The sequence below is a fragment of the Panicum virgatum genome, chromosome 5K (assembly GCF_016808335.1).
Source record: "Panicum virgatum strain AP13 chromosome 5K, P.virgatum_v5, whole genome shotgun sequence".
Lineage (NCBI taxonomy): Eukaryota > Viridiplantae > Streptophyta > Magnoliopsida > Poales > Poaceae > Panicum > Panicum virgatum.
The window spans coordinates 48,194,616-48,209,335 of NC_053140.1; the positions used below are offsets into that span (position 1 = coordinate 48,194,616).

At 48.2% G+C, this 14,720-nt stretch overlaps 1 protein-coding gene across 4 annotated transcripts; it reads left to right on the forward strand.

Moving 5' to 3' along the window:
- The first annotated feature begins 676 nt into the window (after positions 1-676).
- LOC120708021 (nuclear pore complex protein NUP85-like) lies at positions 677-14,316 on the forward strand. 4 transcript variants are annotated; one of them, XR_005689219.1, is made up of 19 exons: positions 681-1,226; positions 1,666-1,768; positions 1,885-1,995; positions 2,099-2,182; positions 2,589-2,660; positions 2,742-2,798; positions 3,579-3,698; positions 10,183-10,383; positions 11,251-11,361; positions 11,453-11,490; positions 11,576-11,732; positions 12,189-12,290; positions 12,369-12,425; positions 12,664-12,810; positions 12,960-13,030; positions 13,111-13,198; positions 13,408-13,464; positions 13,568-13,879; positions 14,147-14,316. XR_005689219.1 is itself a non-coding variant. In XM_039993105.1 (18 exons), exons 1-18 carry the CDS (start codon positions 808-810, stop codon positions 13,763-13,765), a joined length of 2,193 nt encoding a protein of 730 aa, XP_039849039.1. In that variant the 5' UTR covers positions 705-807; the 3' UTR covers positions 13,766-14,049. The 4 variants fall into 4 exon arrangements, 3 of the variants coding, with proteins under 3 accessions (XP_039849041.1, XP_039849040.1, XP_039849039.1); XM_039993105.1 differs by lacking the exon at positions 14,147-14,316 and having other exon boundaries at positions 705-1,226; positions 13,568-14,049; XM_039993107.1 differs by lacking the exons at positions 10,183-10,383; positions 14,147-14,316 and having other exon boundaries at positions 677-1,226; positions 13,568-14,020.
- The last annotated feature ends 404 nt before the right edge of the window (positions 14,317-14,720 follow it).

The window sequence follows — 14,720 nt, forward strand, 5'->3', positions numbered from 1 at the left end:
CCGGCGCAGCAGCAACACGCCGCGACGGCAGGGCGCAGCGGCGGCGGGCGGGGGGACGGCGGCGCTGGCGAGGAAGCTGGAAGGAAGAAGGTTAGGATTAAAGAGATCTAACGCACGAGAAAGTTTGCACGAATTTCAAACACTGGAAGGTGGAGAAGAAAAAATCTTGCGGACGATAGATAGGATTTCCGAGGTGCTGTGCGTGAAGGTAGCAGCCCAATTATAATGGGCCTAATTAAAATGATGGGTCTAATTATAATGATATGACATGTTTTGAAATATTGGGGACTAGTTATTACTCCCTCCTTCCCCGTTTATAAGGCATGGTGGAACATGACACGGTCTTCTAAACAACACTTTGACCATTTATTTATCATATATTATATCACTTTTGATTATAAACTTATAATCATTGTAAAATATATTTGATTATGAATCCAATCATATGAAATTTGCATTATAAAAATAAAAATTTAATAGTCAAATTATTGGTCAAAGATGACAAGGTTTGAATCTTGATATACGTGTATGCCTTATAAACAGGGAAGGAGGGAGTAACAATCTGGGATTAATATATTTTTGGAGAATTTTTTTTAGAATGAGCTCCCAATACATAGTTTTGAGGAAAAAAATTATGGTATGTCCTTGGAGTTGCTCTTAGCTGTCCAAATTTCAGCTGAACTCTTCAGTAGTCTTTGGATTTCGAATTCCTAAAACCCCCTTCTCCAGACGCATTGCTCACCCAAATCCCGCTCGCAGCTGTCACCCGCCTCCAAAACCCTAGCCCGTGCTCGGCCGGCGACGAGGATGCCTGGCATGCCGACGACGGACGGCAGCGGCGCTATCGTCGCATTTAGAGGGGAGCCTGGCCAAGGGACGCCGTCGCCACCACCTGTGCGGCTTATCCGCCACGGCGTGGCCCCGCCCATCTTCCGCGTCTACATCTCCTGGTCCAGCGGCAACCTTCTGCAGGTCGCGTGCCTCCGCCCGCCGAACTCAGAGGTGTACGGCGGCGCGGAGGGGGTCGCTGGGAGTGTGGTGGAGGTGAACCTCGGCTGCGGCAGCAGTGGTGGCGCGGAGGTCGAGGAGGAAATTGACGATGCAGAGATGCGGCGGATCGAGTACGGGTCGGTGCCGGCCTTTGCGCTGCTGCAGAGCAGAAAGAACGCCCTCGCTGATGCTGCCGCTATGTCGCGCATGTCCGCAGTCCCTGATTGCGCAGAATGGTGAGCTTTACTTTGCGGCTGTGTACACTTACATGCTTATGGTCAATTATTAATTTGGTTTCTGTTGTAACAGCTATCTCCTTATGGTTAGAAATTAACTGTTCAAGCTACTGGCTAATTCCCACACGATCCTTATGCAAAATTTCGTAATGTAACTCTGCTATTAGAAAATTTTGACTTTACCAACATGTGTTACAGTAGTATTTTTAACAGCTATGCAACTCTTATGAGTTCAGTTATCCTTAGTATTATGGATTGTAGAAGCATTAAGTTGTAAGTTTATACATTCACACTGATGCACGAGTTTGCACCAGTGAAAATATGGTTGACACCTCTATTGGCAAAGGGGAACAACAGGAGTGTTGTTTACTTCACTGGTTAGCTAAGGTATGATATATCGTAGTTGTGCTTCCGTTTGATTTCAGTGGTGTTTCATTAGGTGGCAATACGTGCTCGAATACAGCAAAACCATTGGCAATCTCCTTGGGAACCCGGATTCTTCCGCTGCTTTCATGATTGAAGACCCCAAGACAATTCTTAAGGTGTCCATATCTATTTGTTGTGCTTATATTTTACTGGTGACATGGTATCCATTAATTCACATGATATTGTTCAACTACAAATGTAGAAAGTAATTCATACTTCATACACTTTACAGGTTAGGGAGAAGCCCACAAGTTTAAGGGCTGCCTGGGAGTTGTTGGAGATATTCTATGTTGATAAACAGTTGCAAAGCTGGCTTCCTGAGCGTCTTGTTGATTGGTTAGCCGTAATGCTCTTTCCTTTCACCATTTCCTTGTTCCACTTGCAACAACACTTCATTCTAACATTGCCCAGGGATGGCTATCTCATTCTACTTACTTTGATTTTAGGATTTTGACTGCCTCTTGTCAGCTAAGGAGAGCACAGTGTATTCTAAACTCAGCAATTTCCAGAAACAGCTCATTAATTTGCAGGTTGGTTTCAATATGAGTAGTGCCTTGCTATGTAGCACCGATACGGATAGGTGTATCAGTATCGGCCCGATACGGATATGTGGATACGTCAAATTTCTGCAAAACTTAAAGGCACAAAGGTGTATCGGAGTATCGGATACGCGGATACGTATCGGATACGTGATACGGGGTCATGTTGAAGTATCGGGGTTACAGAGGTGCCTTGGCATCTTCCAAGGTCCAATTAAGTGGTTTGCATTATTTTTATACGGACTGTCTGACTCCTAGTATCTTGTGTTAATATGATGAGCCCAGCTTCTGATTGATTCTCTGCTTTATACTTTGTACTACTGTTCATCTGTGTTACTTCCATCCTTGTTGTCCTTCTGTTGATGAGGTTAAATGCATAACGAGAGATCATTTATAGATTGTTGAAGATGACCCTGATTACTGGAATGGTTTGTCAGCAGCACTTTCGGTTGGGTGGCTTGACATTGTGGTATGTCTGTATTCTTCTGCATTTTCTGATAGGTTGGTGTTTTGGTTGGATGCCTCCCATCTTAAGATGTTTTCCATGCAGGTGAATATGCTACGGTTTCATGGATCATATCAATTGGATCAGATGGATAACCGTGAGGTATTTCAGTTGCTGTTGCTAGTTTGTTTGAGGTTATATTTATTTCTTATTTTACTAGTTTATGTTTCAAATAAAATGCATAAGATTTATCGACGGTTCTATATATTGATTATGTTTTGTGTTTATAGAATATGTTGTTTTTACCATTTATCTGAATCATGAGACTGTGTCCAGTTGTAGAATAATAGAAACATATGGATTACTTTTATTTTGCTCCATGTCATTTTTCTGTGGAGGTTGGAGTGGTTAGCCTGTTGCTACACATACAATTAACTTAAATGGTGGCTGTCTAATGAATGATTTCTGTGATTTCAAGCCAATTCGGTTTGAGTTGAACAGTAGCATATAAGTAGTAACTCTACTATGGTTCTTTTATTTTATTTTTTGTGCGCGACTGTTTTGAAGATGAAAGCGGAAATACTGGATGGATCTGTTTGAACTTAGATTTAGGTGGTGGCTTGTATTATGCAGACTTGAATTACTCTCTTCTGTTTTGGATTTGATTATATCTTTTCTTCCCTCCTTTAATTCATTTATTTTGCTAGTAAGATTCCATGAAAATGTAACTGTGCTATGTTGTAATGTTTTCTTTTGCTTTATGTATTTTAGTTTTTTTACTCTTTTTTGGGACATCGTATTTTGTTCAAGAGTTATTTTGAGGCTATAGTAGTAATGTATTCCTTTAGGCTTTGGCCATATGCCACAATGTTATGTTGTTGGTTGATTTTATGTTACCTGGTTGCCTAAAATCATTAGTTTTTTTTCTTCCTTTGGCTACAGACAGAAAATGGATTAGTCGAGGCTGTTGCTGTTCTTGTATCAATGATGCCCCTCTTGAGACCGAATTTACCAACCGGTAAATTAGGCCAGTGCTGCAAAACAAGACCCGATTTTATCAAGGTTTGTCTTATAAAATGATGTCATGTCTTCTCTAGCAAGGATCACTATTTCTTCTGTATCCCTTTAATTTCGGACATAGTGTATTTGCAATAATTTTACACCACTAAAAAAGAAACTTGACCACATGATGAGGTGTTCCCTTTGTTTCCTCTTAAGTGAGGAGAATAGTGAACACTTTAGGAGGTGCTCACACGATATGTTAGTGATAGAGGGAATAATTGTGTGTATTCCTCCAAACCCTAGAATGGTGGGATATATAGTTTCTATACATGAGCCTCTAGATGTGCCTCTATACATGGGCTCACATATACACCAACACCCCCCGCAGTCTGAACTACCGGCGCAGCGGTGTTCAAGACTGGACAACAAGAAAGCCAACACCCCCTGCAGTCTGAACTACCGTCGCAGCGGTGTTTAAGACTGGACAAGAAGAAAGTACAAAGGGCAAATACCCCCCCCCCGCAGCCACAACTAGCCATCTGCTACGTTGAGACTGGAGCGAAACTCCGAGAAGGTTGAGGAGGGTAGTCCCATGGAGTGCCCGAACATCGCCGACGGCGACCTTGTCGCGCACGAAGTGTAGGTCGATCTCCACGTGCTTCGTCCACTGATGTTGAATGGGATTGGTGGAGAGATACACGGCGCTGACGTTGTCGCAGTAGACGAGCGTGCTCTTGGCGAGCGGGCTGTGGAGCTCCGCCAAGAGCTGTCGTAGCCAGGACGCCTCTGCCACGCCGCTAGCGACAGTCCGGTACTCCGCCTCGGCACTAGAGCGGGAGACAACCGGCTGCCGCTTGAACGACTAGGAGACAAGGTTGCCGCCCAGGAAGACGGCGTAGCCGGAAGTGGAGCGGCGAGTGTCCGGGCAGCCAGCCCAGTCAGCGTCGGTGTAGACCACCAGCTCAGATGTGGGAGAGCGGTGAAGAACCAAGCCGAAGCCAACAGTGCCACAGACGTAGCAGAGGAGAGTAATGTTTTCAAATCGCGCGACTAATCGCGATTAATCGTGATTAATCGACCTTATCGGTCCAGCGTGCTCGACTAGGCTCCACGACTCGATCAGGCACCCTGATCGACCGGTCGACCGACTAATCGGCGACTAGAAGCGATTAATCGTCCGACTAGGCGTGATCTCGACTAGGTTTGTGTAGCTGGTTTGCTTGTGGGCTGGACTGGAGAGTGAGAGGCCCAAGCCCACTTGGTTAGAAACAAAACTGGAGGGGCACGACCGCGTCTAGGGTTGTCGGCAGCCACTCGTCTCGACAGGGGGCGGCTCCCGCGACCTCCCGCTGCTCGCCAACGGGGAGCTCCACCCCGCGCTGCCGTTCCCTCACCTTCTAGCTCAGATCAGCCGGACAATCCAATGCGCCTCGCTCTGCTCTCGCCACTCATCCAATTCCCTAGCACAAAGCCTCAAAGCTCACGCGCGTATTAATTGATTTTCTTGAGCACATGTTGCTGCTGGCCGTCGAACCCTCCTCTCCAGGCCGCTGTCCGGCCCCTCATCTCCTGGCCTTCGCGACCTCCTTCCCTCCTTTCCCTCCGGCGAGCTCCCTTCTTCCCTCTGTTCTCTTCGGTGAGCTACCCCGACTGGCGACCTCCTTCTGCCGGCGCGCGAGCGTGAGCACGGGTGACTGGTCCGGCGAGCTCTAGATAAGCAAGGAGCAATAAGAGATAGAGATAGAAAAAATCCTAGTAAGTTTTCAGAAATTGTCTCCTTCCTTTCCTTTGTCCTTCTTTGTTGAAGCTAATGAATATTATATATATATATACATACATACATATATATATATATGTATATATATATATATATATATGGATCCTAAATGTCCTGGACGACTAGCGTCGATCAGTCGTCTGGTCCACCCATTGTTCGATCAGACGATTAGGCGATTTAAAAACATTGGAGGAGACGCTTCAGTGCAGCAAGGTGAGACTCCCGGGGATCATGCATGTGAAGACAGATCTGCTGAACGGCATAGGTGAGATCCGGCCGGGTGAAGGTCAGGTACTGCAAGGCACCGGTGAGGCTCCGGTAGGCAGTAGGATCAGCCAAGGGATCACCCAGATCAGCAGACAGCTTCGCCTGAGTATCAATAGGAGTGGAGCATGGCTTGCAATCAGTCATCCCAGCCCGCTCCAAAATGTTGAGTGCATACTGCCGCTGGTGAAGGAATAGGCCAGACGGGCGAGTCTCAACAGTAACGCCCAAGAAATGGTGGAGCTAACCAAGATCCTTCATAGCAAACTCCCGCTGCAGAGAGGAGATGACGCGCTCAAGCAACTGCTGACTGGAGGCGGTGAGCACAATATCAACAACATAGAGCAGCAGGTAGTCAGTCTCATCCCCACGGCGGTAGATGAACAGAGAAGTGTCAGCCTTGGCCTCGGTGAACCCCAAAGTCAGCAAGAACGTGGCGAACCGAGAGAACCAGGCCCGAGGAGCCTGCTTCAGACCATAGAGGGATTTGTTGAGCTGGTAGACCATATCCGGACGACTCGAGTCCACAAATCCCGCTGGCTGAGAGCAGTAGACAGTCTCTGACAGAGTGCCGTGAAGAAACACATTCTTCACATCCAGCTGGTGCACATGCCAGGAGCGAGAGAGTGCGAGCGAGAGGACCGTGCGCACCGTAGCGGGTTTCACCACTGGACTGAAGGTTTCATCGTAGTCCACACCAGGCCGTTGGGTGAAACCCCGGAGAACCCAGCGAGCCTTGTAGCGCTCCAGTGTGCCGTCAGCCCGACGCTTATGCGTCCAGATCCACTTGCCTGTGACCACATTGCCACCAGACGTACTCCTCTTCCATCGCGCGACGCCAGTGAGGGTCTGCCAGGGCGTCGCGGACAGAGGAGAGTACCGGAGAGACCTGCGGCTCCCCCTCGGTGGCGGAGAGAGTCGCGGTCTGAGACGCCATCCGCCGAGTCACCATGGGGTGGATGTGCCGAGGATCCCAATGGACGACTGGCGGGTGGTACACCTCCGGCTCGACTCGAGAGCGAGTCGGCGGCGGTGGCGACGGCTCCGGTGTAGGCGTCGCAGGCGCCTCCGGTGTACGCTCAGCCGGAGCAGGTGTATCGGCATCGCTCGGCCTCCGCCACCCCCGGTCTGGCCGGTGAGAGGAGCACCAAGGAGGGGGCCGGGCGCGTGCAGGGAAAGTCTGGCAGTAGGGGTGGCGCCAGGGGCCTCGGGGAAGACGGTTCCGGCGGCCGGGGTGGCGGCGGCGCCCTGGGGCAGCCACGCGCCGGGGGCGGTGGCCTGCGCGGCGCGCGCGGCGGCGAGGGAGGCAACGGCCCGCGCGGGATCCTGGGCGCGACGACCTGCGCGGCGTGCGCACGCGCGTCGGGCGCGACGGCCTGCTCCCGCGCGGCCTGGATGAGCTTGGCCTCAAGGTCCCGCAGCATCTCCTGCGCGCGCTCGTAGGTCGGTGCGGACGCGGGCGTGTGCACGGGCGCCGTCGGCGCGGCCATCGCGGGCAGAGGCGCCGCGGGCGCGGCGCGGCCACAAGTGCGGCGGCTGCCGGCCGGCCATGGATGTCGGCAGCGGCGGCGTCAGCCCCGGCACCCACACCCCCTGCGCCCTGAGTGGCCACTGGCACGGGTTGCAGCGGGAGGAACGACTGCAAGGGTGTGGCAGGGGCGTCGTGGGCGTCGGGGGCAGGGGCAGGGGCTGCGGCAGGGGCAGGGGCGACGCCCGCGCCCACCCCCTGCCCTCCCGGGCCGGCGACGGCGTGGCCGGCTGCGACCAGCTGGCAGTGCGCCTGCAGGAGCACGCGCGGGTGCTGCCACGCCGGCGGCACCGCAGCCTGGTGCAGCACGGACGCAGGGACGGGTCCGCCGGCGACCAGCGCGGCGGCGGCGGCGGGGCTCGCTGCGGGCTGGGCAGCGGCAGCGCTCGCTGCAGCAGGGCCCGCGACCCCCGCACACCAGGCAGGGGCGGGGGGACCAGCACCCCGACGGCCAGCGCCCGCCGCGCCAGATCGAGAAGCAGGGGAGAGAGGACCGGCGGCGGCACCAGATCCGGAAGCAGGGAGAGGAGGGAAGGAGAAGGGAGGGAAGGAGAGGAACGCCGGCGGCGGCGGGCGGGCGGCCGGCTATGGTGTGCAAACCCACAGCCGGGTGGCGTAGTTCACCCGCCTAAACCCAGAGGGTGAGTACTCGGGGGTTTGCTAGGATTAGCCCAATCTCGGTGGAAGAACACGATGAACACAGAGGGTTTAGAGTGGTTTGGGCCGTCGGAGCGTAATACCCTACGTCCACTGTGTATTGTATTGCTTGTGCTCTCAAGAGGTTGAGAACGGGATTGTTCGGAGTGAATCCGAGCTTGTGTTGTATGTGCCTTTTGCCTGGCCTTCGAGCGTCTCGGTCTTGGCCTGTGTGTATCTGTTTCTAGCGGGCGTGCTCTCCCTTTTATATGTCCAAGGGGAGCACGTACAATGAGCGGGGCCCCGACATGTGGACCCGGTGATGTATTATAAACTACACTTTAGCCTTCAATGCCTCAGATTCGGAGATCTTGTCGTCGGCTTCCGTGCGTAGCTTCTGACCAGGGATGGTCTTGAGCTGTCCTGTCAGAGTAGAGTCTAGCCTCTGCAGCCGCGCGTCGAGGTCATTATGAAGCGCCGAACTACTGACTCAGTCCACTGTAGCAGCGTGCACTGTTGCTCCAGTCAGTAGCTGGTCATCATGACTCGTCGCCCATGCTCGCGGCACCGAGTCTTTAATGCTTGCCTTGGTAACTGACGAGCCGCCTCGGTAACTGGCGATCCACAGTGTGGACTGACAAAAGCTGCCCCGTGCCCAGAGGCAGCCTCTGTTACGCGGATACTCCTAGGAGGTGGCGTATCCGTATCCGATACGTATCGGATACGGATACGCCCCGGATACGCCTCAGATACGTTTCTAGCCGTATCCTGAAAAAACGGATACGTATTTGCTTGAATACGCGTATCCGATACTTTTGGGCCAGATGGGATACAGCTCAAAGCAGTAATCAGCCCACCCAAATGCTGTTTTGGTAGAAGAGATGATACAAAATGATGAACTTGCTGCAATAGAACTAGATGAGCAGCAACTGAAGAACCCCTTGTGGAATCAGTTATGCTTTTAGAGAAGACTAGTTATAGAGGTAATGTTATATGGACACGCAAGTATTGCACATCTGAGTATAGGGGAAGTTACTCAAGAGTAAAATCTCACTTGCTGAATATCTATGTGATATTTATATATAATTATTAATTATCCTAGCCGTATCCCCGTATCAGTGTTTTTTGGGAAAGTGCGTATCCGCGTATCCGATACATATCGTATCCGATACCCGTACCAGTATCCGTGTAACATAGGAGGCAGCAGAGCCCGCCTCAACCACTCGCACTTAATGCGGGTGGGTGAGGGAGCTTCCAGCGGAAGGCTTGCGCCCGCGCCCGCGTCTGCGTGACACGTGGCGGCTCCGGACCCCTCCCGAGCAGCTAGCTGAGCCGAGAGCTCACGGGGGTCCGGATAGGCACGTGGAGGTCCCGGACCCATCTGCGGGAGTCCGGATGGCACGTGGAGGTCCCGGACCCACCTGTGGGGGTCCGGGTCCGCGGCCACAGGTGCTGAGCATTTCCACCTCTGGGACACGTGGTGACACCGGACCCGTCCCCGAGCGGGAAGCGGGTCCGGGACCGTTGGTCCGGTGAGATGGAGTCGGACCCCAGGGGTCCGGCTGCTCAGCTCCTTAGGGCGTAGTTACGGATAACTACGCGAGTCTTGGCACAGTAGGAGTGGGTACCCCAGTTGCAGGGTACCGACAGTGGCGGCGGCGGCGCACAGTGACTCGGCGGCTGGAGAGAGAGCTAGGCTATTGATACCATGATAGACGGAATAATTGTGTGTATTCCTCCAAACCCTAGAAAGGTGGGATATATAGTTCCTATACATGGGCCTCTAGATGGGCCTCTATACATGGGCTCACGTATACACCAACAATTAGCACCCGGGGTTGAGCTTGAGTGGGCAGCCACTCAACTGGAAGCTGTACGGAGCCATTAGCAAAAGCTATTTTTTTATTTTATCATTGGAAAAGTCCTAAAAAATAATAGGTTAGCACATTTTACCCTTCTCACCCTGTTAGTTTTGAACTGCATGCTAGAATCTAGTTTTTTTCACACCTATGTCTTGTATGATCAGCTTGATGGTTGCTGGGCAAGTGGGCACTACTGCAGATGGAAGTCCCTAGGGCACACTATGATTTGACCATCTGATTGATCCTCGTTGCACATGATGTGACTACTATGCAGCATTGTCTCTACCTTCTGAAACTGTTATTTTGAATATAAAGAAGTGAAAGATGCACAGTTTTGGTTATAGAAAATAGAATATGGACTACATGCTCCAAATAGAACCCCTTTCATGTGCCTATTTGTAAGTTCTTTTTGTTCATATTTGTGAGCCTTCTGATCAAGACAGTGGAAAGCTTTTTCTACGGTATATGTATTTACAGGCATGGGAAAAGTGGCGAGGTCAAGTAACTAAACTGGAGTGCAGTGCATTTTGGATCCAGTGTGGTCACCAAAAAACCCGTGATGGTTTGAAAAAATTGCTTCATATTATGATGGGGAACATAAAGGAACTCACTGCTTCTACTTCCCATTGGCTGGAGCTGTTTGCTTCTCATTTTCTTTACATAAGACCATTTACAGTGGTTAGTACATTTGCTCTTGTAATGTAAACTTAAGAGCTTTGTGGTTCTCTGCTTGATTAAGTTATTTACTGCCGATGTAATTGCATTGCTTAGATCTGTAATGGCCTTTTCTCCTTAATACCGGAAGGGTTTGAAATGTTTCCACTGGAAAAAATCCCATTTCAGAATGTCATGAAACCACCTGCTTGCCAGCGAGATCATTTATTTGATCTCTTTGATTTTAGATGTGAAACTGTGTTTTGGACCCTTATATGAGTCCAGATGTGGATTTTAACCATCTTCTCTAGATCAATGGCCAGGCAAATTGCCAGTATTAGTTTAGAGCTGTACTGCATAGTGATTGTGTAGTGACCAGATGTTTTCTGGGAGCGAATTTTCTATGAGTCTGTGTCCTATTTCCTTTTTTCCCATGCAAACACTTCTGTTATATAGTTTTATTAGTTTATACCCTCTTTCAAGTTTTTTTTGAAGGAAATATGTATTTGTGTTAGCGCGCCCCACCTAGCCAATCCGACCATAAAACCCAGGTGTTATAGTGGGAGGGGTGATGGCTTTTATCCATAGTCCATCATTCCCCCTACGGCGTGCGAGCCCGGCGTAGCCCGCAGCAGGTTCTAGTGCCCGGCGTAGCCCGCAGCAGGTCTCAGCAGACGAGAGGCGCAGGGGAAATCGCGCAGCGGAAATGCGTGGCCGGGTGGGTTCGAACCCGGGACCTCGGCTCTGATACCATGTTAGCGCGCCCCACCTAGCCAACCCGACCATAAAACCCAGGTGTTATAGTGGGAGGGGTTGGGGCTTTTATCCATAGTCCATCAATTTGAAAAGTTCACATAACTTCATGTTGCTTTAAAATCTGCATTTTTTCAGGGTTTTGAAGGGATGCACCATTTAGCACAAAAATGCATACAGCTTAAGCCATCCTCTGGCACTAATGGATTAATAGGCCTCGTTATTGGTGTCCTTTCAGAAAACCCAGAGGTTGGAACATAATGTGATTCTCTATACTCCTTATGTCCTTTGACTTTCGCATTCTCCTTTCTTGGTGTAACATCTTCTTTTCCATGATTAGGTTATCCTGGCAGAATGCACACAAAATTTTGGCCCATGGTAAAATGGACCAGCTGCTAAGTTGCTAATCTCTATTCAACATTGAGACACCATCCTAAACTGATTTGGGCATTTGTTACCGCAGGTTTGTCACGCATGCTATGGAACTGCTGACAGCTGATAATGACTATGCTGATACAATGTTGCATGAAGAGCGGCCTAACTTAGGTGGTATAAGCATAGAGGAACTACACCGGCTAGTCTATGCTCAAGTTTTGTGCTCTCATTCTTTAACTTGGCAGGTTAGTCATGTAACACTAACACAGTAACAGTAGTATACCAAGGACTAACTAGATTAGTTTTATGTATCAGTATTATTATTTGGTATTAGGCATTTTGCCATTGTCCATATGTTTTCGGAACTAGCAACTGCATGGATAGCATTCGATGCATACCTCTTGTTTCGATCCTTGATTCCTTTTGCCTCCCTTCCATTTTGTTTTTTTGCCACTAGGCTGGGTTACCGAAGTGTGGGACCATCCAATGTTAAATAGGAAACAGGTCACAAGTAAAGAGGAGCTATTTTATTCTGCCCATGTTTGCTCAATATTTAGATGTGCAGCTTTAATTTTCTACTGCTGTTTTATTTTTATTTTAAAATGAGATAAACTCATGAGCTTTTGCTGTCTGTTGATTGTAGCAAAAACGTCTCCTTTTGACAACATTTGTCTTGGCTATCTTGCATGTTTGGTTCTCAGATTGCGCCGACTTATCTGTCTTCATGTCTAAACCAAGGCCTAGGGCTCTTGGAGATTCTACTTCTCAAGCAACCTATACAAGATAATCGCCTAGTACTCAAGGTACCATGTATTTTAATTCGATACTTGCAGAGTCTTAAATCTCATTATTTGTAATCTAATGCACATATCTGTGAGCAGACTATGGAAATTTGCCGTTTGTATGAACTGGACAATGTTAGCGCAAACATAATGAAGGTAAATATGGTTTCTAATGGTTGCACAGCTTTGATTTTCAAAAAAATAAAAGCTCGTAGAACTTTTCTGTTATTATATAGAAATAGGAACATGTGTAGCTTATGGTTTGGATGTTTCTTAATATCTTTCTAATTATTCAGACTTTTACAGGTAGCTTACATTTTCCATTGTTCTCAACTGAACTCAATTTTAGCTTAACCTAAGATTCTTATCTAATTAATTTTAGCTTTCTCTTTAGATTGCTGGCATTTACCATTGGAAACATGGGCGAAAAGGGGCTGGTGTATACTGGTTCCAGCAAGCTCATGATAAAGTTCGTCTTGACAGAATTGCTCAACAGTTATTTGAACGCATTGGGAAGTCAGTCACAGATGATAGTTTTAAGGTATCAATCTTTGCTTCTTTCTGAACTCCTTGGCTGTAATCTGCAGCTTGTTCTCTGTGCAATAGTAACCTTAAAAAACGATAAAGAAATTAGAATATCCCCTTCAGCTAGTTGTTTTAACATAGAATATAACGATTTTGCATGGTCAGCAATGGGAAGGGCTGCTCGAGCTACTTGGTCCTGATATTGGTAGTGCTGGTGGTCTCGAGTTTCTTCATAGGTATTTCTTTCTTTGCCCGTCAAATTTGTCTCTGTACATGTCAATGTTGAATGCCAACTTAAAAGTATGAGTGTGCAAAGGTACCGTGACTTTAAGAGGTCTCTGCAACAAGCTTTAGATGGAAGGTCTGGTGAGGCTGCTCGGCAAACTGTAGATTTTCTTATACAGGTGAATTTCTTACACATCATCTGTGTGTGTGTTTTTTTTAACACATCTGACACTTCAGGCCCCATATCTCGTTAGACATGATAAAAAAGGGGTCCCTGCAATTCAATTTGAAGCAGTCAGCAGAGGATTGTAAATAACATGCGCCTTGGAGGATGCCAATAGTTTGTTGCCTCCAGTCTCCTGACCTCATAGATGTGTTTTGTTTGTAGCTTATGAGGAACCCATCCACACCGCAACGATTCTGGCTGCCCCTTTTACATGATTCAGTAAGTTATTTCTGTGTTTGTTTAGGACGCCAGTAACCTGTTGTCTCCACTCCTGGCTGCAGAAATCAATTTTATTCTGTTTTTTTTTCCACCACTTTTCCAGGTGGAGCTACTTAATTGCAAACCCAGTCCACTAATGAATGTTGCTGAGACGACCTTGTTGCTCAACAAGCTGCAAGAGCTGTTGCTCGCCAAGCTGCGCCCTGATTTTTCGAACAGTCACCTACCAAGCCATGCGTTGAGCTCCGTGAGATTGGCTGTGGCATCGAATCTGGCACGTGCCATCCTTGAAGACCCCTGAGTCGAGCACAGTGTAGCACAAGTTTGCTGGTGAATTGTCGTCATGTTCCCTTGTTTATCAGACTTGAGAAACGGTTGATATTGGGTCTGCTCTGGACGAGCAGTTGTGCTATAGGCTGTGTTTAGATCCGTAAAATGGTGGTAAAAAGGGTCACATCGGATACTGTAGTACACTGTAGTATTTTTCGTTTGTTTGTGATAATTGTTGTTCTATCATGACCTAAATAGGCTCAAAAGATTCGTCTCGTCGTGTACATTAAAACTATACAATTAGTTTTTTTATTTATCTACATTTAATGCTCTATGCATGAGACAAGATTTGATGTGATAGGTGAATAGTAAAATTTGGACAGAGAAATTTTGAAACTAAACACAGCCATAGATGTACCGTACATTGTACTTTAGTTTAGTGCGTGCGGCGAATAGATCATAATCATTGTAGTTTGAAGGAAAAAAGAACCTATTAGCATGTTGTTGCTTGTAAACACTTTCTTCTGCGGAGTATACTTTTGTTGTGAAAAAGAGAACAAAATGATCTGGTCGGTCAACTGCTGTTCTCTGTTTGGAAAAATATACTAGCTGTTTGTTTTGCACAAGTTCTTTGATTTATTTAGTCACTGATGTATTTTTTTATTTTTTACTAACCTTTTTTTTAGAAGAATGGATGATGTCCTTTTCACTTCGATGCCATACAGCCATCGGGGAAGGGGCATAGCATCATTTAGTCCTCACGCGTAGCAACACACGAGCGTTATCTAGTGATTTTGCCAACACGCTTCACTTGTACAGAAGGATGTAACCGGCGCTCTGGTTTGATAGGAGAACTGTTCTGCGTCCGTGTCTATTTGCGTGCAAGAACCTAATATGCGATCGGGTTCCGTCTCCCGTTGCCAGCTTCATTCCACTGATTTCTCATTCATACGAGTGTTGTTGAGTATCACTCAGGTCATGCTGTC